General features: G+C 38.8%; 1 protein-coding gene across 1 annotated transcript; it reads right to left on the bottom strand.

Annotated features, from left to right (window-relative positions):
* Positions 1-587: 587 nt before the first annotated feature.
* Positions 588-22,822, bottom strand: LOC135225688 (uncharacterized; the record flags this gene model as incomplete). Its single annotated transcript, XM_064265036.1, is given in 2 exon segments — positions 588-1,135; positions 22,676-22,822. Coding segments are annotated over 2 exon segments (695 nt in total), but the record flags the coding sequence as incomplete, so codon positions are not given.
* Positions 22,823-23,142: the final 320 nt, after the last annotated feature.

The following is a 23,142-nucleotide window of genomic DNA, read 5'->3' as shown; positions in this document are numbered from 1 at the left end:
CAAAAGTATTTTATTATAAATATTAAACTTCTTTTTACTGACCAGTCTCAGGAAAAGTACAGAGTTGGAATCACTGTTAAAAAATTGCTTAATATTAACATGGCCTTCTACTAGGCTGAAGAAAGTCCAGTTATCTAGAATAGGTGCATGATGGCTAATAGTTATCTTATACTTAGAATACATATTTACCATAGACACTGGGAAGTCTAGTACCTGACAATCTAAATTACCATTCTAGTTTTCTCTACATATACTCTACATTACTAGCATCATTTACTACAATTAATAAAACTTTTCTATTTCATTAACATTATTATTTACTACTGTTCCTCCAAATCTGGAGTACATTAACTAAAACCAAATGTAACAAACATAACATATAAACTATTTTATTGGCTTACATACCATTCCAAGGAACTATAATTGCAATCTTTCAACAATTTTCCCAAGCCTCATGATTCAACAAAATTTACAAATCTTAGAGTACGTAGTCTATGAAGACCCACCCTCACCACCAACTGTATCAAAAGCATCAGCAGGTGATATACATAACTTGTTTACATACTATGGTTTCAAACACAAAATAACTAACTATTGGAATCAGATACTGGAATATTATTACAATACTCATTGTTAGACTCAGATACCGAAACAGAGTTACAATACTCACTGTTAGATTCAGATACTGGAACAGAGTTGCAAAACTCTCGACTGGAGTCAGATACTGGAAGTGTGTTACAAAACTCATGACTGGAATTAGATACTGGAACTGTGTTGCAAAACTCACGACTCGAATCAGATAATTGAAGATTATTACAATACTCATGACTGGAATCAGAAACTGGGGCAGTTCCACAAAACTCATGACTTGAATCAGATACTGGGGCAGTGCTACAAAATTCACGGACAGAATTCTGAAGTGCAGAATTTGTTCTGGCCAGTCGAACCAGCTTATTCCTCACAAAATTTTTGACATCCTCCCATTTTCTTTTCTGGAGAACTTTATTTTCATTCATCACTTTGAGACATTCCCTCTTCCCAGGTAAAGTTCCAATTTTAAAATGGTGACCCAGATTTCGGAATACAGCACTCTCTTCTTCTTCTGACCATTTACAATATGTGTACCTTGTTTTACCTGAGAAACAAAAATTCACTGATTAGTTGTTTCAGCGGAGCCATGGAGATCCAATGCCAAAACTACAGGAAAATCAAATGACAGATCATAGATAAATGGAACAATGAAGATATCTACAGTTTACTGGCTACTAAGTTGCAATCTATCAAATGAGAGTGATCTTCTTGACAACCATCAGTCCACTAGAGCATGAAAACAAAATTTGTAACGTGAAAATCAGACATTAAACGAGGGGTTCTCAACCTGGGGTTCACAGGAAGGTTTACAGGGGTACTTGGATCGCTGACAAAAAATTATCTTAAAATATGCAGAGAGAGAGAGAGAGAGAGAGAGAGAGAGAGAGAGAGAGAGAGAGAGAGAGAGAGAGAGAGAGAGAGAGAGAGAGAGAGAGAGAGAGAGTAGAGAGAGAGAGAGAGAGAGAAGAGAGAGAGACGAGAGAGAGAGAGAGAGAGAGAGAGCGAGAGAGAGAGAGAGAGAGAGAGAGAGAGAGAGAGAGAGAGAGACTATGAAGCTGGAGCTTTGGGAAGGGATGGTTAAAGATGGAAATCTGAGCATGTTTGAGCACCGGGTGAGGCACTTGATAAAAGCAAAAACACTGGAAATTTAGATGTGGTGCAGCTTGTGCAAGCACGTCTTGCTTCTCTGCAGACAGAATTGCATTTTTACTTCCCCCGAGCTGAGTGAACTGGAATCAAAATTAATTAGAAACCCATTCATTGTGAATGTGCACCTTCTCCCAGATAACAAACATGGAAGAAGAATTCTTAGAGTTGGTGAATGACTGTTGCAAAAGATGCATTTGAAAAGCTTACCTTGACCAAGTTCTGGTCTAGAATGAGTGAGACTTACCCTGTTGTGTTTGATGTTGTACTGAACTCTTTTCTGATATTTCCTAGTACTTACCTGTGTGAGCAAGGTTTTTCAACGCTGTTGAACACGAAAACAAAACATTGATCACAGCTTAATGTGGAGCATGACCTACGTGTGTGCCTAATACCACTCCTCGAATCAAAAAAATTCTTTGCAACAAACAGGCACAACCTTCACACTAAAGTTCATTATATATTGCTTGGCAATGAAGTAAATACTGTTCCACTCCTGATGTGTAGTATCCTTGTAAAATGCTTGTAATATTCATGCTTCTGCTTAATAAAGTCATTATAATATGAAATCATTTGATAATATTCTTTCCAGTGCCACTGTGTATTAAGTTTGTCAATATATTACCATTATTTTTGGTGTCAGCTTACTGGGGGTTCGGGTAGATGGTCTTATAACTCGGGGGGTACTTAAGAGGAAAAAGGTTGAGAACCCCTGTATTAGACTGATGAAAGGTAATGTCTTTCTTATAAAATGAGCCAACCCTAAGCAGACCTCTGGCAATTTAAATCTTATATAGTTAAAATGTAATTTTCAATGCTGTACTTGTTGAAACTGCGCAAATTCCTATCTTTAAAAGGAACCAATTATTGGGTGGCTATGAAACCCCCTTGCGTTCAGTAAGTGCTTCAAATCTAATACTGTACGGGAGAATACTAAAGCACATAATGTGCACTGATAGAAAGTGGACCTGAATGTGTAGTGGCCTCCACTAAACATGGAAAGAATTAACTCCAAACCCCATCAAAAATGAGAGAAATTACATATAAACTGCCTATACACAAAGATACATGTATTTTCAAAACACATTAAGACATCAATAAAGAACATTTGACAAAACAGAATACACTCAGCCCTTGGTTATTGGCAGGGGTTCCATTCCTGGGGGCTTGACAGTAACCAAAAATTGCTGATGAAGAAATCCAAGTCTATGGGCGCTGCAATCCACCTTGTGGTGCCTTAGATTGGATAACGACGCCTTAGACAGCGTCACGGCTACATATTTTTTATTATGCAGTGTTTTCCCCCTATTTGTGGGGGATGGGTACCAGACCCCCGTAAATAGTTGAAACCCCTATAAATGCTTAAAACTGCCTATTTTGTTAGTTAAAACTCAAGAAAAAACCACAAAAATGTTTATACCTGGTTTTGTTAATAGTTTTATCACAATAAGTGCATTTAATGATGAAAGTGATAAAAAAAGGACTCTGTCGATATTTTCCATAAAAAAAAAATACCACAAATAGGCAAATTTTTTGGGAATAATGGGGGTATATGTTCAAGAGAGAAATCTGCAAATATGTCAGTCTGCAAATCCGGAGTCAGTGAAGACAGGGGGTTCATTGTACAGAAGACCCCCGTATTCATGTGCTCAGCATTTGCGGACTCACACATTCACAGATTTCTCTGTGGATCATATCTACCCATTATTCCCGGGAAATTCGCATAATCGCAGTATTTTTCTAAGAGAAATATCAACAAATATTTTCTTATCAATCTCATCATAAAATGCTCTTTTTGTGATAAAACTATTACAAAAACATGTATAAACAATTTTAGTGAGCTTTTCTTGAGTTTTAACTTATAAAATAGGCAGTTTTCAGCGTTTTTATAGGGGTTCCAGCTATTCGCTGGGGTCTCGTATGCATCACCCGCGAATACGGGGGAAACATTGTATATCTGTTTAGTCAGTGTTATTCTAATTTTTTTTCTATATTGGTGAAATGTAGACATTGTTCAATGTACAGGAAACATATGTTTGATTTTAGAAAATGTCTTAATGTACTGAAGCTGTGTGCGACATCATAGAAGACAAGATGGTGGTGGTGCACGATGAGAAATGTAAACAAACAGAGCAGGCAGAACAGGAGACACAGATGTGGTGTTTGGTTTGTTAGGAAAGAGCTCTCTGTCATATAAGAATTTATGGGTTGTAGGTCTTGTTGTGGTATTGCTCAAAGTCTTAAGCTGGATTATACTGGGAACAAAGGAACATAAACAGATGGGTAGATTGCAAAATTGTTACATATAGGAAAGATTAGGCTAGAAAAAATTCAACTGGTAGCAGAGCGTCATTGCCTAAAGATGGACGGATCAGATAGTGAACAATGGGAGATAAGATGGAGAAGGGATTGTCCGAAAGTAGCAGGATACAGCTGAATATAAAGGATGGAGAGGACAAGTCAAAGATTGGCTTGTGATGTGTGGAGAAGTGAAATATCTGGGGACAGAGATATGAAATATCCGGGGATAGATATAAGAATGAGTTTAAAAGGAAAAGCCCTAGAAGTAACAGATGGAATAGATAGAGATGAACATGAGGATAACGACGGTTTAAAGGTAATCCTATCCAAACTAGATTAAGTTTATCAACAAAAGACACTAATGGAGAATAACAGTAAAATGAAAAACTATTTTACAATAGGTAGAGAATCTGCCAATGAAGAATAAAGTAAAAACAACACATTTTTAAAACAATTTGCATTTTTTATAGCTAACAAACCTACAGGCTTGAAAATAGGATAATCTTCTAGTGCCAGCTGGAAACTGGTTAAAAACAATCAAGGATTGTAAAGCAAGGAATCTGTGGTTTCTAGCAACCATGCATATATGACGTGGAAACTGGTCACCGACTGGGCTTGGAACCTTGTGATGCATCAGCCTTTCTTCCAACCCAAGATATGAGAGGAGCAACTAGAAGTGGGCAGTTAACTTTAAGACCTCAGGTTTGCTCTCTATGAAAACCACAAATTGATTAAAAATTTGCCATTTGTTCATATGTAGTACAAACCTTTGGTCTTAACAATAGGACAAGCTTATACTTGGAGGGAGGTAGGGTGAGGTGGGTGAATACCGACCAAGGGGGAATACTGACTGAATACTCTGGTATGAAAACTATTTCAAATTTTGTGCCGAAACTCACCACCAACACAGCAACCATCTCAGTGAACAACATGAAAGCAACTGGTTTACACCATCACATAGTCTGTGTTTATCGGGTAAGAAAATAGATTTTTTGGATGTCTGTTGTAATTTTTCATGCGTCTCACAGTCTCTCACTTCTGAAAATATGGTGTTATTGTTTCTAGTCAAGTTTCAATATAATATTTAGCCTTATTGACATGTTATCAAGTGAAATGAAGTGTGTCCTTTCAAAGTGGCTGCCACAGCATTGTTTAAAAAAAAAAAACATGGTGTGGGGGACTACCAACCATATACGTACAACCAGGGAGACCTCGACTGCCAACACAGACGCTTGAATTTATGAATACTACTTTGAAATATTTTTGAAGTTTTTAATATTTTGAAATAGAATATTTTTAAAATACATATCAAAAGGTGGCACAGTATTATTTTTGTGTGTGTAAAGTTGAAGGTGATATTTAGTGAATTATGATGAAATATCGGTGTCATCATGCTAAAAACAGGATATTTTTATTGGGTGGGTTCAACTTTACCTATTCATATGTCTAAGGTCATCAAGTCTTTCTGATCTAGCCTACTGCTTTCTTGGAAGCCTGATCATCAGTGTCATTATGCTAAAAACATGAAATTTGGTTTTTGGCGGGTTATCCCACCCACTGGTCGGTGTTTCCTCGCATTTTCGGAGCACCGACCGAGGTCCAGAAAATTTGAAAAAATTTTTAAAAGTACAAAATATTCTCTGAGTTAATGATTTATGAGTATAACATAGGTGGGCCATGTTGAGCAGTTTGTTTTGGGCACAGTGTGCACTCTTTTAGGTAAAAAATAAGATTTTTTATGCAATTTTTTCTACTAATACATTGGTATTCCCAACCTCACCCTACAAGTGCCCTGAACTGGCTGAGGGTTCAGCCCACCTGACCACCCTTTCTAGATCGAGTTCTAAAGATGGGGATCTGAGCCCAGAGAGAATAGATAAGCGAGTATCTAAAAACTCAGCCTGCTGGGATTAAACTCAATGAGACATTGTCCAGATTCATTGCATTTGTGGAAGGTAAAGAGAACTCTGTCTGTTCCTTGGAAGAATAATGGTTAGGAGACCCCCTGCATGGGTAAGACCGTTCAGTAAAATGAAACCAGTTTACCGCGTAGCAGCCATGCCCAGGAATGGCAAAAGAGAGACCAAACCATAGGGATTTATAGAAACATTTGTTATTTTTCCCATCTTTCATTTTCATAATGCATTTTTCCATGGCATAAATGGAGGCAAAAAGTGATAAGACATTTTATCATTCTTTTAAAGAACACAGATAATTATTTCATCATACATGATACCTTACTTTATTACTCAGATATGCGATACAAACATTTTCATTACCTTATATACATGTAGCCTATTAGTAGCCCAATTTTAAAGCTATTCTCTTTATGTCTGCTAATTCCTTAGTCCTTACTGTTAGTTATCGCCTACTCTTAAGATTTATTGACCGCTAAAATGAATTAGCTTAGTATATATCTGGCGACTCTTTCCTCCTACCTGCGATTGAAGTTTAGCAGTAATCTGCTTACCAGCATAATTATACCTCACACGGAAATATTTTTCAGTTATTGCTTTAATAAATGAGTCCAAGTGGATTGTCCAGTAGTTGGGTATCATACATGTGATAACCGAACTCTGAAAATATTGTTTTGCCGCTGTAAGCTGCCAATAGAACTAACTAATTTATGGAAGTTAAGTCTACCCAGTGTTTTGTTGCAGGACAACATTTCCCTCATATTTTTTTCACATGTATTGCATATATCAATAACACGATTTGATGGATACACCAATTTTGCTTTGGTTTTTAATTTGGTGTGGGTATGAATAAAATTAGTGTCTGTTAATGTTAATGCATCAATGCAGACCTCACACTGTACAATACAAGTTTCATACAGAATCTGAAGACTTCGTATGTAATAGAGAAAGCCAATGAAACCAGTTTTTCAATTTGATTTTAAGATGTCTTTACCATCCTGAAGTCTCAAACATCTGATATATGTTTCTGCTTTTATTAGAAAATCTGAAATATCACTTGCATTATTCTTCTGAATTGGGCTTTTAAATCCTTTGGCATTTAGATTTCAAGAATTTAATATGTCAAATAAGGTGCTGAATACCATAATGAATTCAATAGTAGCTTCACCTCCCTCAAATTCACTTATTTTTTCATCAAGACATTATTGTTTCAGTAAATGTGTTAACTGTCTGAGGATAAAATGGAGTAAGAAATTATGTATACCATAAGCAGAAGAGTATGCATACAAGAAAACTAAAAGAACAAATTGAAATAATATAGCGAATCAAAAATAAAAAGTGTGACACCTTAGTCATCGCAAGGTCACGTACCTACAGATGACCCAGGGATTCAGTTGCCAGTCCTGATATGGCGGCCAGTGACCTGAGCGGCTTCACTTATCCCGCAGCAAGGCGTCTCTTAACCATTATTCCTCCAAGGTCTATCCAAGCAACAAACCATATAGGCCACTGGCATTTGGTACCACTCCTCCCTCCCATTTGGCACCCACCATCGGACCCAAGGAAAAAGTGTCCAAGGACCTGTGGGCAATGTCCTTCAGGAAAAGGAAGTGATCATGGTCTGCTCAAACCAGGAACCAACATTCAAAATACTATGAACAGAAAAGTTGTTCTTCAATGTCAGAGAGGAACTCATTCCCCTGATGTCATCTGCTCTAGCCTGCACAAGTGAGGAGTATGCCTGCTTAATCACCTCCCACAGCCAGAATGAAAAGGAGTTCTTGGAAACTTCTATTCTGGACCAGCATGGTGCTAACAAAAAAGTTAACGACACCTAGGCCTTAGGTGACAAGTCCTTTTTAGACAGCAGCGCAGAGCTCTGATAGGACAAGGCAAAAACTCCTGTGGATTGCTGTCCACAAACTCATTCTGGGAGGGACTTGAAAACAAGGCAAATCTGCTATCATGAACCGAGGGATTTTGAGTCTTAGCTACGAATTCTGGGACAAATTCGATGCCACCAACCTCCATCCCCTGCTGTGTTTAACATTATAACTCAGGCCATGAAGCTCTCCTACACTCTTCATGGAAGCCAAGGCCAACTGTCTTTAGAGTCAGATTCCTGACTGATGACCAACATACAACGTAGTGCTTTGAATGGAGCTCGAGTGAGACTACTCAGGCCAACAGTAAGATCCAACATTGGAGGTTTGTGTTTTCTTGGTGAACATGATTGTTCAAAACTCTTGAACGACACCAAGATTTCCCATGATGAAGAGAAGTCTATGCCCTTCAGGCACAGGATCAATGACAAAATGGCCCTGTAGGCCCTGACAGGTAAGACAGAAAGACCATTCTTGTTTCTGAGAGATTAGAAAATTCGCTCTCCACTGACCGAAGTTCCAAGTGGAGAGAAACCCTGTTGATGACTCCAACCACAGTAGACGGCCCACTTGCCCTTGTAAACCGCTGACGAAGACCTCCTGAGATAGCTGGACATCTGGCCAGCTGCTTCACAAGAAAAGCCTCTCGCTCTCAGGAGATACTTGACAGTTTCCAGCTGTGAAGCAATAGAGATCCTAAAGACTGGTGGAACCTGTCCACATGAGGCTGTTTTTTATTGCTCATTCTTTCAGCTACCACCTTTATAAAGGAATTTTATTATTGCTTCTTCTTTATTTATTTGTAGGCCACTAGTATATTGTAGTCTTATATATTATTATTGTAGATTGTAGATTTGAAGATTCTCTGGATACTTGTAGTCTCAGGATGCTTAAAAAGACAACTAAGTTTTTCTTATTTCATTCACACTAGCGATATATACACAAGTATAAGAAAACATACAAATTTAGATTATCTTGAGGTGTTGAGGTGAAGTGTTGATGTTGAAGTCTTTCTTACCCATGGCTTGGTAAGGCCTACAACATGACCCTCTGGATCCTCTGTTCCTTCTCTGCTTTTCCTGCTTGTCTGCTTCTTCTGTCGACCTCTCTTCAAAGAAGTCACTCCTTCAGTAGTAGGCGGACTTTTTCTGTTGCCACCTTCTGGTGTTCTTCATTGGTTGATCTCTTCTATTGTCACACATTTTTTGTTCTCTCTGTCTATCCATCTGTCTATCAGTGGATTTCTCTCTCTCTTTTTCTATATCTATCTTAATTTTCCCAAACTAACATTACACTTGGAACTGCTGACAGAAGGTAAAGATGGTCGGGGAACCAGTCTGCATATGGCCAAAAAAGGTCATCCTGAGATTTCTGGAACTCATTACTCTGTTCAGGACCTGATGGATCAGGCAGAATGAAGGGAAGGCTTACACATCAAGGTTATCCCAAGGATGCTGAAGAGTGTCCTCTGCCAGAGGAAGTAGACCTCCAGCTTCCTGTTGAAGCGAGTGGCAAAGAGGTCTAACATGGGTCTTCCCCAAAGGTGAAAGGGCCTGTCTGCTATCTCCTGATGCAAAGACCACTCTGTACCCTAGACTTTACTCCAACGACTTAGCTTGTCAGCCACCACACTCCTCCTACCTGGAATGTATATGGCCATGAGCTCCACAGAGTTGTTGACCGTCCACTGGTGCATCTTGACTGTTGATGAGTGGAGCTGGGGCGGCAGAAAGGAGTCGTCTCTTCCAATGAACAATTCTGGGACCATGAATAGAAGACCTCTAGTTTCTCTTGCACAGAAGAAGTCTAACATGGGTCTTTCCAAGCAGACAGAAGAGATAACAGGATACCCAAAAGGGATGTCCTATGACTCAGCACAGATACATTCTAAATCTCCTACTGTCAACTTGTGCATTGTCAAAGTAACTGCACTGTAGACCAGGGAGATGGCCTTGAGCTAACCCTGAAACATGCACCTTCAACAGAGGAGACGTCCTATAATAATATAACACCCCAAGAATCTAGTGAAAAGATGAGAGATTTTTCAATTAGGTATGAAAAGGCAGAATCAGGAGTGTAACAGAGCAATGGGAAGAAGCATACTTGAAGAAGCTAAAGGTTTTCATGTACTAGAACAAGATCTCACAAAAAATAAAAAAACAAATGGTATTAGCAGGTTGTGGTCAAGGAAAGTTTGAGTATAAAACAGTGTCACAGATAATGAAAAGAATATTTCAGGGATTAGGGAATAAAGAGGAAGGGGAATGGCGGGGGTCAGAAGGCAACATGAATTCTGGGATTGGGGAAAACCAGAGATATCAAGGAAAATGGAACTGAGGTAGGGGTGGAAGAAATCCTATAAATAAAGATGGGAAAGTAACATTGTGTGCGATATGCAAATTTTAATGGTACTGGGAAAGGGACTGTCCTCAGAATTTTCAAAATGGGAAGAAAACAGCAGCAAAACAACAAGAAAATAAGCATAAAACAGAAACTGGGCAAGAAGAAAAGGTTTATATAAGAGAAGTTAGTAAAATAGAGGAAGAGTCTTAGGAAGTTGGTGCAATTTTAGACACAGGATGTAAATAGACAGTTTGTGGGGAATTGTGACTAGCACATTTTGTCATGGGTTTGAGCCAGGAAGAGTTGAGGAGAATGAAGGATACTAGGACATAGTCTAATAAGTATTTAATTTTGGTGAGTCATCATATGAGTCAAAAGGAGTAATGGAGATACCAGTGACATTGTTTGTTTGTTTGTTTGGTGTTTTTACGTTGCATGGAACCAGTGGTTATTCAGCAACGGGACCAACAGCTTTACGTGACTTCCAAACCACGTCGAGAGTGAACTTATATCACCAGAAATGCACATCTCTAACCCCTCAATGGAATGCCCGAGAATCGAACTCATGCCCACTGAGGGGGAAGGCCAAGACCATACCAATCATCACGCCACTGAGGCGCTTACCAGTGATATTAAAAAAAAAAAAAAATTTATTTGAAGACAGAAATTTTGCAGAGTGATGTACCATGGTTAATAGGTAAGAAAATCATGAGTAAAATGGGCATGACCATAAATTTGAAAGAAAATTGTGTTATAGTAGCAGTATCACGGGAAATGAAGGTAAAGTTAAGAGAAGACACACAGGGTCACTTAACCCTCTTACGCCGAATGGACGTATTAAACGTCGAGTCAAAATGTCTCCTGTATGCCGAATGGACGTATCATACGTCAACTCAAAAAAAGTTTTAAAAAATCGCGGAAAAATACTTATAGGCCTACCAGCCGAAAACTTTTGAATCATGCACCTTGGGGGATGCTGGGAGTTCACGGATCAAGGCGTTGTTTTGTTTACAATCGCTACGCAGGCACGCAAGCGCGAATTTATTTCTTATCGCACTAAAAAGTATCAGTGACACATCTCTGAAATTATTTCGTCACTTTGACATAATTTTTGCACCATTTTAAATTATCCTTTACATGAAGTATTATATATGAAAATGTGCGCAATTTCATGTAAAATAAAACAATAAAATACTCATGATTGTAGCTTTTATCAGTTTTGGAATATTTTCATATAAATAACAATAAGTGCAAAAATTTCAACCTTTGGTCAACTTTGACTCTAGCGAAATGGTCGAGAAACGCAATTGTAAGCTAAAACTCTTATATTATAGTAATATTCAATCATTTGCCTTCATTTTGCAACAAATTGGACGTCTCTAGCACAATATTTCGATTTATGGTGAATTTATGAAAAAACTTTTTCCGTATGTTCACGCGGTAACTCTTCCGATAAATTTTTTTGTGCGATTGTCCCAATGTTTGCACCATTTTAAATTTGCCGTTACATAAAGTTTTATATGTGGAAATGTGCGCAATTTCATGCACAATACAACTAAAAACAACCCATGGTTGTAGCTTTCATCAGTTTTGAAATATTTTCATATAAATAACGTTAAGTGCAAAAATGTCAACTTTCGGTCAATTTTGACTCTACCGAAATGGTCGAAAAACGCAATAGTAAGCTAAAACTCTTATATTCTAGTAATATTCAATCATTTACCTTCATTTTGCAACGACTTGGAAGTCTCTAGCACAATATTTCGATTTATGGTGAATTTATGAAAAAAAAAAAAAAACATTTTCCTTACGTCCGCGCGGTAACTCTTCCGAAAAAATCAGGATTTTTTTGTGTGATTGTCAAAATGTTTGCACCATTTACAATTAGCTGTTACATAAATTTTTATATGTGAAAATGTGCGCAATTTCATGTAGAATACAACTAAAAATGATTGAAGGTTGTAGCTTTTCTCCTCTTTCGAAATATTTGCATATAAATAACAATAAATAGAAAAAAAACCACATTCAGTCAAATTTGACTCTACCGAAAGTTAAAAAACGCAAATGTAAGCTAAAACTCTTACGGCCTAGTAATATTCAGTCATTTATCTTCATTTTGAAATAAATTTGAAGTCTCTAAAACCATATTGTGATTTATGGTGAATTTTTGAAAAATATATTTACCTTCCCTCCGCGCGCCGATTCGCGGCCGCAAGTCTCCGAAATGCGTACACCGCATTATCCTAATATTTGCTCCTTTTCATTTTAGCCGTTTTATAGAGCCTCATATATCAAAATGTGCGCAAATTCATGAAGAATACAATAAAAAGTAATTGAAGGTTGTAGCTTTTTCCATCTCCGAAATATGTACATATATAAAAAAATATAAATAAAAAATTTCGATATTCGGTCAACTTTAACTCGTCCGAAATGGTCGAAAATGCAATTTTAATCTAAAACTCTTACAGTGTCGTAATAATCATTTGTCTTCATTTTGAAACAAATTGGAAGTCTCTAGAACAGTATTTAGATTTACGGTGAATTTTTGAAAAAAACATTTTTTTACGTCCACGCGTTACGAATTCGTACATCATTTTGTGGTAATATTTTTCCGGTGTTGCTTTTATTGTTTTACAATGTATTATATATCAAAATGATTGCAATTTAGTGTACAATACAACGAAAAAAAAGTAACTCGTTAGCTTTGACCGTTTTTTTGCACAGCGTGATTTGAATACAATTATGTATAAATTGTTTTTTTTCGCTACCATATATCGCATTATTTACATATGATAATGATATTATTTTTCTTTTCTGATGGTTGCATACTAAACTTCAGGCAATGACAAAACTATGAGCCAAAAATGAACTCTTAATCTTCAAAACTAAGCGCGCTGTGAGTTTTTGAAAAAATTATTTTTTCCGCTTCCGCGCTCACTCCAAACCGACCCCGGCATACGGGAGAGGTTTTGATTTTTAGGGCTTCGGCGTAAGAGGGTTAAGAATACCAATTTTGAGGAGGAAGGTAGAAAAAGAATTATTACGGAAGGGTTGGAAGGGAAAGAGTCTGAGGGAAATTAAAGGTGTAATGATGAAGTTAATTCTACAGTTTGGTCACGGAAGTGGAGATAAAATATGCAAGACAACAGAAAATGCACAGTAGAGTGATGGTTTGAGAGAGAAAGAAAAGGAGAAAATGAAAATTTACTAAGAGACTTGATTGCAATCAAGTTGTGTGGCATGTAAAAGATACAAACGAAACCCAGCTAAACCAATAGTAGGATTTTCTTGAAGTAAAGCATCTAATGACGTTGTAGCAATGGATGTGGGAGATAGAAAAGAGAAAGTTCTTGGTAATGGTAGATATGGCAACGAGGTATTGTCAGGCTTTTTGGATAAAAGAAAAGAAACCAGAAAATTTTATAAAGGCACTTTTTGATGGGTGGTTTGCTATATTTGGAGCGCTCACCAGGGATGCACCACGTATTGTTAACAACTTCAAGGCAGCAAGATTTTTGCCATATATCCTTTGTTTGTATGAAAATAGTTGTTAGTAATGTAAGTATGCAAAGTCAAATATGTTTTTGATATTAACCTTGGAATTATAAATATATGTTTACGACACCAATCACAGTGGGTCGCCCATTTGCCTGGGTAAACTGTGGAGGTCGACTTTCTGAGACTGCTGGACATATGCCCTGCTGTTCTCTGAGAAAAGCCTCTCACTTGGAGGAGATACTTGATAGCCTCTAACTGTGAAGAGACAGGGATTCTACTGACTGATATAACCTTTCCGCAAGGGGCTGACACATGAGATGTCGCCAAGGGGGAATCTCCCTCGGAACCTCTGACAACAACGACAGCAGATATGGGAACCATTCCGCCCGAGGCCACAGAGGGGATACCAAAGTCATCCTGAGACCCTGTGAACTCATTAGCCTGTTCAGAACTTGATGGATCAAACAAAATGGAGGGAAGGCATACACCTCCAGGTTGTCCAAGGGATGTTGGAATGCATCCTCTGCCATTGCTAAAGGATCTGGGACCACCGAAAAGAATATCTCCAGCTTTCTGTTGAAGCAAGCCACAAAAAAGGTCCAACATGGGTCTCCCCCAAACCTGGAAAAGCTTGTCTGCTACCACTTGATGAGGGGACCACTCTGTGCCTAGGATCTGGTCCTGATGACCAAGTTTGTCTGCGACCACATTCCGTTTCCCTGGGATATACCTGGCTGAAAGCTCTACCAAACTGCTGACCGCCCACTGGTGAACCTCAACAGTCAAGGCTACCACCATGGTGTTGTCCGACATGAGAATGACAGAATGACCTTCTACCTTCTCCTGAAACTCCTTCAGACGTAGTAAGGCTGCCTTCAACTCCAAGAAGTTGATATGTTGTTGCTTGTCCTCTAAACTCCAAACGCCTGAAGCGATGAGGCCACTTAAATGAGGCCCCAACCTGCGTGGGAGGCGTCTGAGAACAGAAGGAAGTCCGGTGGAAGAGAACTCAAGAGGGGCACCCTTCGAAAAGATTCTGGTCGTCCAACAACCAATGCAGGTCTTCTCTCACTTCCAGAGACAGAGGAACCATTAAGAGGGGTGAGTCCCCCACCAGAGACCAGAATTCTCCCAGTCTCCATTGTAGAGACTGAAGATGAAGACACCCATGAGGGACCAGCTTCTCCAGGGAAGACAAAACTCCCAGAAGAACCTGCCACTGATGAATTAACCCTTAAACGCCAAGCTGCTATTTACCAAATTGTCTCTCGTATGCTGGTTTTCAAAATTATGAGTTCATTTTTGGCTTCTTTTTTTGTCATTGCCTGAAGTTTAGTATGCAACCATCAGAAAAGAAAAAAATATCATTATCATATATAAATATTGGAATATATAACAGCCATAAAAATTTCATATATAATTGTATACAAATCGTGCTGTGAGCAAAACGGTTAATTTTTTTTAGTTGTATTGTACACTAAATTGCAATGATTTTGGTATATAACAAACTGTAAAATGATCAAAGCAACACAGAGAAAATATTATCATAAAATGATGCATGAATTCGTAACGAGCAGGCGTGAAAAAAGTTTTTTTTTTTTAAATTCACCATAAATCGAAATATTGTGCTAGAGGCTTCCCGTTTGTTGCAAAATGAAGCTAATTGATTGAATATTACTAGACTGTAAGTGTTTTAGCTTACAATTGCAGTTTTTGACCATTTTGGTAGAGTTAAAGTTGGCCAAAGGTCGAATTTTTGCTATTTATCAAGATTTATATGAAAATATTTCAAAACTAATAAAAGCTACAACCATGTTATTTTTTGTTGTATTCTACTTGAAATTGCGCACATTTTCATACATAAAATGGCGCAAAAATTACAACAAACTGACGAAAGAATTTCCAAGATTTTCGGCAGAGTTACCGTGCGGACGTAAGGAAAAAGTGTTTTTCATAAATTCACCATAAATCAAAATATTGTGCTAGAGACTTCCAATTTGTTGCAAAATGAAGTTAAATGATTGAATATTACTAGAATGTAAGAGTTTTAGCTTACAACTGTGTTTTTCGACCATTTCGTCGAGTCAAAGTTGACCGGAGGTTGAAATTTGGCACTTATCGTTATCGTGATTTATATAAAAATATTTCAAAACTGATAAAAGCTACAACCATGCGTTGTTCTTTTGTTATATTCTTCATGAAAGTGCACACATTTTCATATATAAAACTTTATATAATGGCTAATAAAAATGGTGCAAACATTACGACAAACTAACGAAAGAATTTCCGAGAGTTTTGGCAGAGTTACCACATGCGGACTTAAGGAAAAAGTTTGTAAAAAAATTCATCATAAATCGAAAAATTGTGCTAGAGACTTCCAATTTGTTGAAAAATTAAGGTAAATGATTGAATATTACTAGAATGTAAGAGTTTTAGCTTACAATTGCGTTTTTTGTCCATTTCGGTCGAGTCAAAGTTGACTGAAGGTTGAAATTTTGGCACTTATCGTGATTTATATGAATATTTCAAAACTGATAAAAGCTACAACCATGAGTTATGTTTTGTTGTATTCTACATGAAATTGCACACATTTTCATATATAGACCTTTACGTAACGGCTAATATAAAACAGTGCAAACATTACGACAACCTGACGAAAGAATTTCTGAGATTTTCGGCAGTTACCGCGCGCGGACGTAAGGAAAAAGTGTTTTTCATAAATTCACCATAAATCAAAATATTGTGCTAGAGTTTTCTAATTTGTTGCAAAATGAAGGTAAATGATCAAATATTACTAGAATGTAAGAGTTTTAGCTAACAATTGCGTTTTTCGACCATTTCGGTCGAGTCAAAGTTAACTGAAGGTTGAAATTTTGGCACTTATCGTGATTTATATAAAAATATTTCAAAACTGATAAAAGCTACAACCATGGGTTATTTTTAGTTGTATTCTACATGAAATTGCGCACATTTTCATATATAAAACTTTATGTAATGGTACAAAAATTACGACAAAGTGACAAAAGAATTTCTGAGATGAGTCGCTAATTCTTTTTAGTGTGAGAAGAAAGAAATTTGCACATGCGCGCCTGGGTAACGCTTGTAAACAAAACAACAGCTTGATCCATGAACTCCCAGTATCCCTCAAGGTGCGTGATTTCAAATTTTTTGCAAACTAGGCTTATAACTATTTTTCCGCGAATATCTAAAAAAACTTTTTGCAGTCGACGTATCGTGTGTCAATTAAGCACCCGATAGACAATTTTAGTCGATGTATAATACGTCTAATAGGAGTTTAAGGGTTAACTGATGTGGTTATGACAGGAAGTCACATGCCACCACTCGCAAATTCTCCAATCTCTGATCCGACAGGAAAACTTTTGGCAGTGTCGTATCAATGACCATGCCCAGGTAGAGAATCCTTTGACTGGGTACGAGGTTCGACTTTTCTTGGTTGACTACAATGCCCTGTTCCAGACAGAACCGAAGTAGACAATCCCTGTCCTGCAGCAGCTCTTCCTGGAAACTGCCTAGACCAACCAATCGTCAGGGTACCTCAGCAAACAGATCCCCTGAGCATGGGCCCAACTTGACACGAGAGAAAAGACCCTTGTGAACGCTTGAGGGGCTGTTGTCAGCCCAAAGCACAAGACTTTGAACTCGAAGACCTTGTCCCCAAGAGAGAAGCAAAGGAACTTCCTGGACGTTGTATGAACAGGGATTTGGAAGTATGCGTCCCTTCAGTCTATCGACAGCATGAAGACGCCTTCCCTCACTGCTACCAACACCGAACGCGGGGTCTCCATCTTGAACCGTGTCTTCCTGATGAAGTGATTCAAGGCGGATAAGTCGATCACAGGCCTCCATCCTCCCGACGCCTTGGGCACCAAGAAGATGTGACTGTTAAACCCCGGAGACGGACACACCACTTCCTCTATCGCATCCTTGTCCAGCACCTTCTGCACTTCCTCCCGAAGAGCCAAGAACTTCAGAGAATCTGGAGGTTATGCCTTCCTGAGCTGCGGCTTGTCCGACAGAGGAGGAGAGAAGTCGAATGGCAGTATGTACCCCACCTGAAGGACATCTACCACCCACTTCTCCTCCCCATAACTCTGCCACTTGGCCCAATGGCTCGCCAGGCAACCCCCCCACCCATGGCGCAGGAGAGGGAGATGCGCCTAACCTACTGATGGCCCTCTTTACCTCTGCCCCTTGGGGCCCTTCTTGGCTTAAAGAAACGAGAGCGAAAGGGGCGTTGATCCTCTGACTTAGGTTGAGTCGAATGGGAAGGCCCTGCCGAACTCGAATTCCTCAACGGCCTACCAGGCGACGATCTCCTTGACTGCTACTGGAGAGGGGGAGGAGGAGGAGCCGGATGTCTCTGAGGACGAGACTTCCAGATTTAGCACAAGTCACAGCAAAACCATGGGTGCACCAGTCTGTCTTTGGTGTCAGCCCGGCGCTGGTCTATCGCATTCTCGAGCTCTGTCTGAGGAAATAAATATTGGGACTCCAACAGATCTCTGTTCCTCTACGCCAGCAAGGACTCCATGTCAACTGATCTCTCCATCCTAGACAAAGCTGCGTCTCTTCTAATCACAAGGTTAGCCCATAAATTAGCACTGAGGTGAGCCATATATGAAAACGCCTTGCCTTCGGACTGCAACAGACTGGCAAGCGAGGACGCACTCACCAACCCTTCCAGGGGCCTTGTGGGAAGCTATCTTGGCAATGACCACATACCAGAAGTCCAGCCAAGAAACCGTCTGCAACATGGAGGCTGCCATAGATTCCAATGCTGAGGCATCTTGCGGAGACAAGGACGGAGCCACTGACCTCACCTGCTCCAAAGTCAACCCAGACGTCATTCGCCTGAAGCCGCGGTTGACTTTGGAGCAGGTGAGGTCAGTGGCTCCGTCCTTGTCTCCGCAAGATGCCTCAGCATTGGAATCTATGGCAGCCTCCATGTTGCAGACGGTTTCTTGGCTGGACTTCTGGTATGTGGTCATTGCCAAGATAGCTTCTGACAGGTCCCCGGAAGGGTTGGTGAGTGCGTCCTCGCTTGCCAGTCTGTTGCAGTCCGAAGGCAAGGCGTTTTCATATATGGCTCACCTCAGTGCTAATTTATGGGCTAACCTTGTGATTAGAAGAGATGCAGCTTTGTCTAGGATGGAGAGATCAGTTGACATGGAGTCCTTGCTGGCGTAGAGGAACAGAGATCTGTTGGAGTCCCAATATTTATTTCCTCAGACAGAGCTCGAGAATGCGATAGACCAGCGCCGGGCTGACACCAAAGACAAACTGGTGCACCAGTGCTGTGTCTAAGTCAGAGTCTCATCCTCAGAGACATCCGGCTCCTCCTCCTCCCCCTCTCCAGCAGCAGTCGAGGAGATCGTCGCCTGGTAGGCCGTTGAGGAATTCGAGTTCGGCAGGGCCTTCCCATTCGACTCAACCTAAGTCAGAGGATCAACGCCCCTTTCGCTCTCGTTCCTTTAAGCCAAGAAGGGCCCCAAGGGGCAGAGGTAAAGAGGGCCATCAGTAGGTTAGGCGCATCTCCCTCTCCTGCGCCATGGGTGGGGGGGTTGCCTGGCGAGCTATTGGGCCAAGTGGCAGAGTTATGGGGAGGAGAAGTGGGTGGTAGATGTCCTTCAGGTGGGGTTCGGCAATCTCACCTTACACTCCTCATTCACACACACTCCAAAATGTTTCTGAGACATCGTAAATCAAAGAACAATCAAAAGAATAATAAAAAAAACAAGTCACAAAAGCGATTGCCAATCCACAGAATATAAGAAAACAAGTCACAACTAGCGATTTGCCATCCATAGATACCCCGTTTTCACCAATTATCAGCAGAAAAACAGCAACACAGGGAAGCGAGCGAAAAACCCGACGGCGGACTAGCAACGATGTTGTCAGTCCAACCGGCAGAGATGATCTGACAAATAGAAAATGGGAATGATTCCAAGTACCACCCTGTAAGGGTTGTTAACCACCTAACCGAACACCTACCACTCGGCGGTTGCCGCGAGTTTTGAAAATTCTGCCGGACCAATAGAGACTATAGCTATATATATATAACTGCCAGGTAAGTCCTATTCATAAAAATTGTCTATACAATTTTGTATTGTGTCCTCTGTCTTGGTGGTTAGTAGGTTATGTGTACCTACGAAGCACTCATTACAACCACACCACAAGATGAAGCATGTTTGGTGATGTTAGTTATTGGTTCAAAAGTATTTGATCTAGCTTAGCTTTCGATCTTTTTGGTTTTGTAATTCTATTGGTCCTTTTCTGTAGTGATAAGAACTGTTGGTTTGAGGGGTTATTTGTTTTGTTGTTGTTAGTGGAATATTTGGGTCTTTTGGAAGGTTGGGGAGTGATAGTTATATTTTGGTTTGGTTTAATGGTATGATGTTCATTACTATTATTTATTTGGAATTGTAAAGAGTGATTAATTGATTTTTACTGTCCAGATGTTGGCTGTTTGATTGGGATTGAGGGTAATTGTGTATTTTCACTTGAGATGAGGTTAGTACAATATCTTTTTTAAAATGTTCTCCTGGTGTAGCTGGAGTTTCTTTGGATTGATTGTAATTTTCAATATTCACTTTCTTTCCCTTAGGTGGAGTTCATTCCTTCATATTCACTTTCTTTCCCTTAGGTGGAGTTCATTCCAGTATTCTTTTCTTTTTGTCAGTTCAATTATTATTATCATTTGACTCCTCTTCCATTGGAAGTTCCTTTCCATGGATATCCGAATCTTCAGTGTTAGTAGTGGTACTGGTGGATATACTATGAACATGCTTGGTTTGGGATTCAGCATCATTGATATGAGAATCAGTCTGTGCCCCTATATTATCTTGTTGTTTGTTATTAATGTGATCGATATTTTATATTTTAGTTAAATTTGCGAAAGAGTGGTTTTTAGATGGATTACTGACTCCTCTTACTTTTAGCTCGAGTCCAGCTTCTTTGACTGACATTCCTGTTCTATTCATCAACAACTGGAGCTCTGTGTTGTATTGATAAAAGGAGCATTCCTTAGATTTTGCGTGATGAGATTGTCCACAGTTGATACATTTTGGGGATTTACATTTCCAATTAGTAGTATGGGTGTCTGATGCACAGCACACACTGCGCATACTGCTTTATTATGCCATTTTTTGTATGTGTGCCCATCTTTGAACATTGAGTGCACTGAAGTGGTTTAGGTATAAATGGATGCACTTCTCTATTTTGTGCAAGAATTTTGATTTCGAGTGGGAGATCTTGGCCTGTAAATTTTATTTTTGCAATATTAATTTGTTTATTTTTATCTTTCCTACTTGGAATTGAGTAGACTTTTAAATCATGTATATTATTGTATCTTAACTTTAGGGAGTTGAGTATCAAGTGTTTTGAGGGGTCTTTCAATGTTGGATAAAATAACTGTGCCCCGTATATAATTTAATGTTTCATGACTTATTATTGTTATTTTTGTGCCATTTATTTCTTTTATATCTAAGAAGGTGGTGAACTGTTTTTCGAGGTTACCTGAAGTAACCACTCATTTTCTTCAATATACTGACATAGCATTTCTTGTGTTGGACAAATGTTCAATAATTTGTTTTTTATTATTGCTGTTGATATTTTATTTTCAGCTTTAAGTACTAGAAATCTCGACCAGTTATCTGGTCCAAAAAGATTATCAAAATGCACCAGTTTTGGATTAAGACGATAATTTCTATTTCTTTTAGGACCTTGCCTGATGTGGGTTATCTGTGTATCTGATTTGTTTCCTTTCTCTGTAAAGTATGGTTCTATTGTTATTATGTTTGAATCTTCTTATTGGTTTTTACTTTTTTGTAGAATTTTTTATGGGCCCTGCCAGGTGTTTAGGATCATATAATTTACTTGGAACTGGATGTTCCTTTGCTGCATTATTATCTTGAACTAACTGAGGGAGATTCAGAGGGAGACTCAGGGATAAACTTCCAGTGGTCATCCACTGTGCTGAATTTTGTCCATCAAGGGGCCCAGGGGTAATAAAAACTTTAGTTGTATTTTTCATAAAAATTAAGAGAAAGAAAAAATAATAATAATACATTTTTAAAAAATATCACTGGCTTTTCGTGAAGTTAAATCTTCCGCCAATGGCGCAAGTGAGAAATGACTCCCAAATGACAGCATCCCTACCCTACCCCAAAAGGGGATGGCATAACATGATTAGTATAGCCCAAGTGTAAGCAATACCCACTTGGTAGGACTAAGAGTATTACAAAAATACAATTATCCCCATCCTAACCACATCATGGGCAAACTGGACAGAATGCCAAGAGTTCTATTCCTAGAACCAGGCCCCCCTGGGATACGTGGTCCAGCTCCAAAGAATAGTTCCGCCTGGAAAACCAAGTCCAAAAGTTTTCCTTATTCATTAGATATTGAAAATTTTGACAAAAGTGGAAAAATCCACAGATATTAACCCAAAAATATATAATGTCATATGGGACTCTTGGGTTCAAACCTGGGAAGAAATTCCTGAGGTTTGAGAGCCCCCTCACCACATCAAGGTGGCCCTAAAATGAGGGGGAAGAACTTCTGAACACAACTTACATGAATAAACATTGAAAAAATTAATTTGAGGCATAATAATCTGCAATACAACAAGTATGCAACATTACATATAAAGTAAGATATTTAGATAGCATTCTATCTGAGATTTACTGATATGACTAATGTAAACTTAGTGCGCGATATTACACAACATTTCAGAACATTACTTGAGTTTGACTATTAAGACAACCTTCACATGATTTCTTGGACATGAACCACCATACTATGAGAGATATTTTCTTTTAAATGGAAGGAATTTTATAACATTTAGCACCAGCTAATACTGTACAAATCAATGCATGCTCATAGATTTCAATACTTTACAAAGTAATTTATCTAAGACACTGAGCCACCTAAAATATGCATAAGGGGATTAATATAAAATCAGGAATTTAATTTTACCTCTGATATACAGACGAACATTCCTATGGTTAGGGTGCAGATTATGTGCAGATAAACCTGCAGGCGTTTCCAAACCCACAGCAGGTTCAGTCTTTTTCACAGCAGGACCAGTATGCCGCTTGTGTCCAGTCTTCCTAGATCTTCCCCCTTCAAGATAGAGTAAAGTACATTTATCCGGATAGTTTACAACATATAAAATACCCGTAAGTGGGAATAGAATAATAAATTCTCTCTAAAAATAAAAAAATAAATAAAGAAAAAAAGAGAGACTATTATCTCATGAATCAATATTCAAGATGTAAAATAACAATTATTAAATGCTAATAGAATAACTACAAATAAACAAAAAAGTCTACTACTACAATTATATTGCAAATAAATTGAAAACTAGCAGTATGGCCTAATCAACCTTGTCCTGTCATCTTATACCATATCAACCAATTCACATTTCTACTGGGTTGCTAACC

This window comes from Macrobrachium nipponense, chromosome 13 (genome assembly GCF_015104395.2).
Source record: "Macrobrachium nipponense isolate FS-2020 chromosome 13, ASM1510439v2, whole genome shotgun sequence".
Lineage (NCBI taxonomy): Eukaryota > Metazoa > Arthropoda > Malacostraca > Decapoda > Palaemonidae > Macrobrachium > Macrobrachium nipponense.
This window is presented reverse-complemented; position numbering and strand designations above follow the sequence as displayed.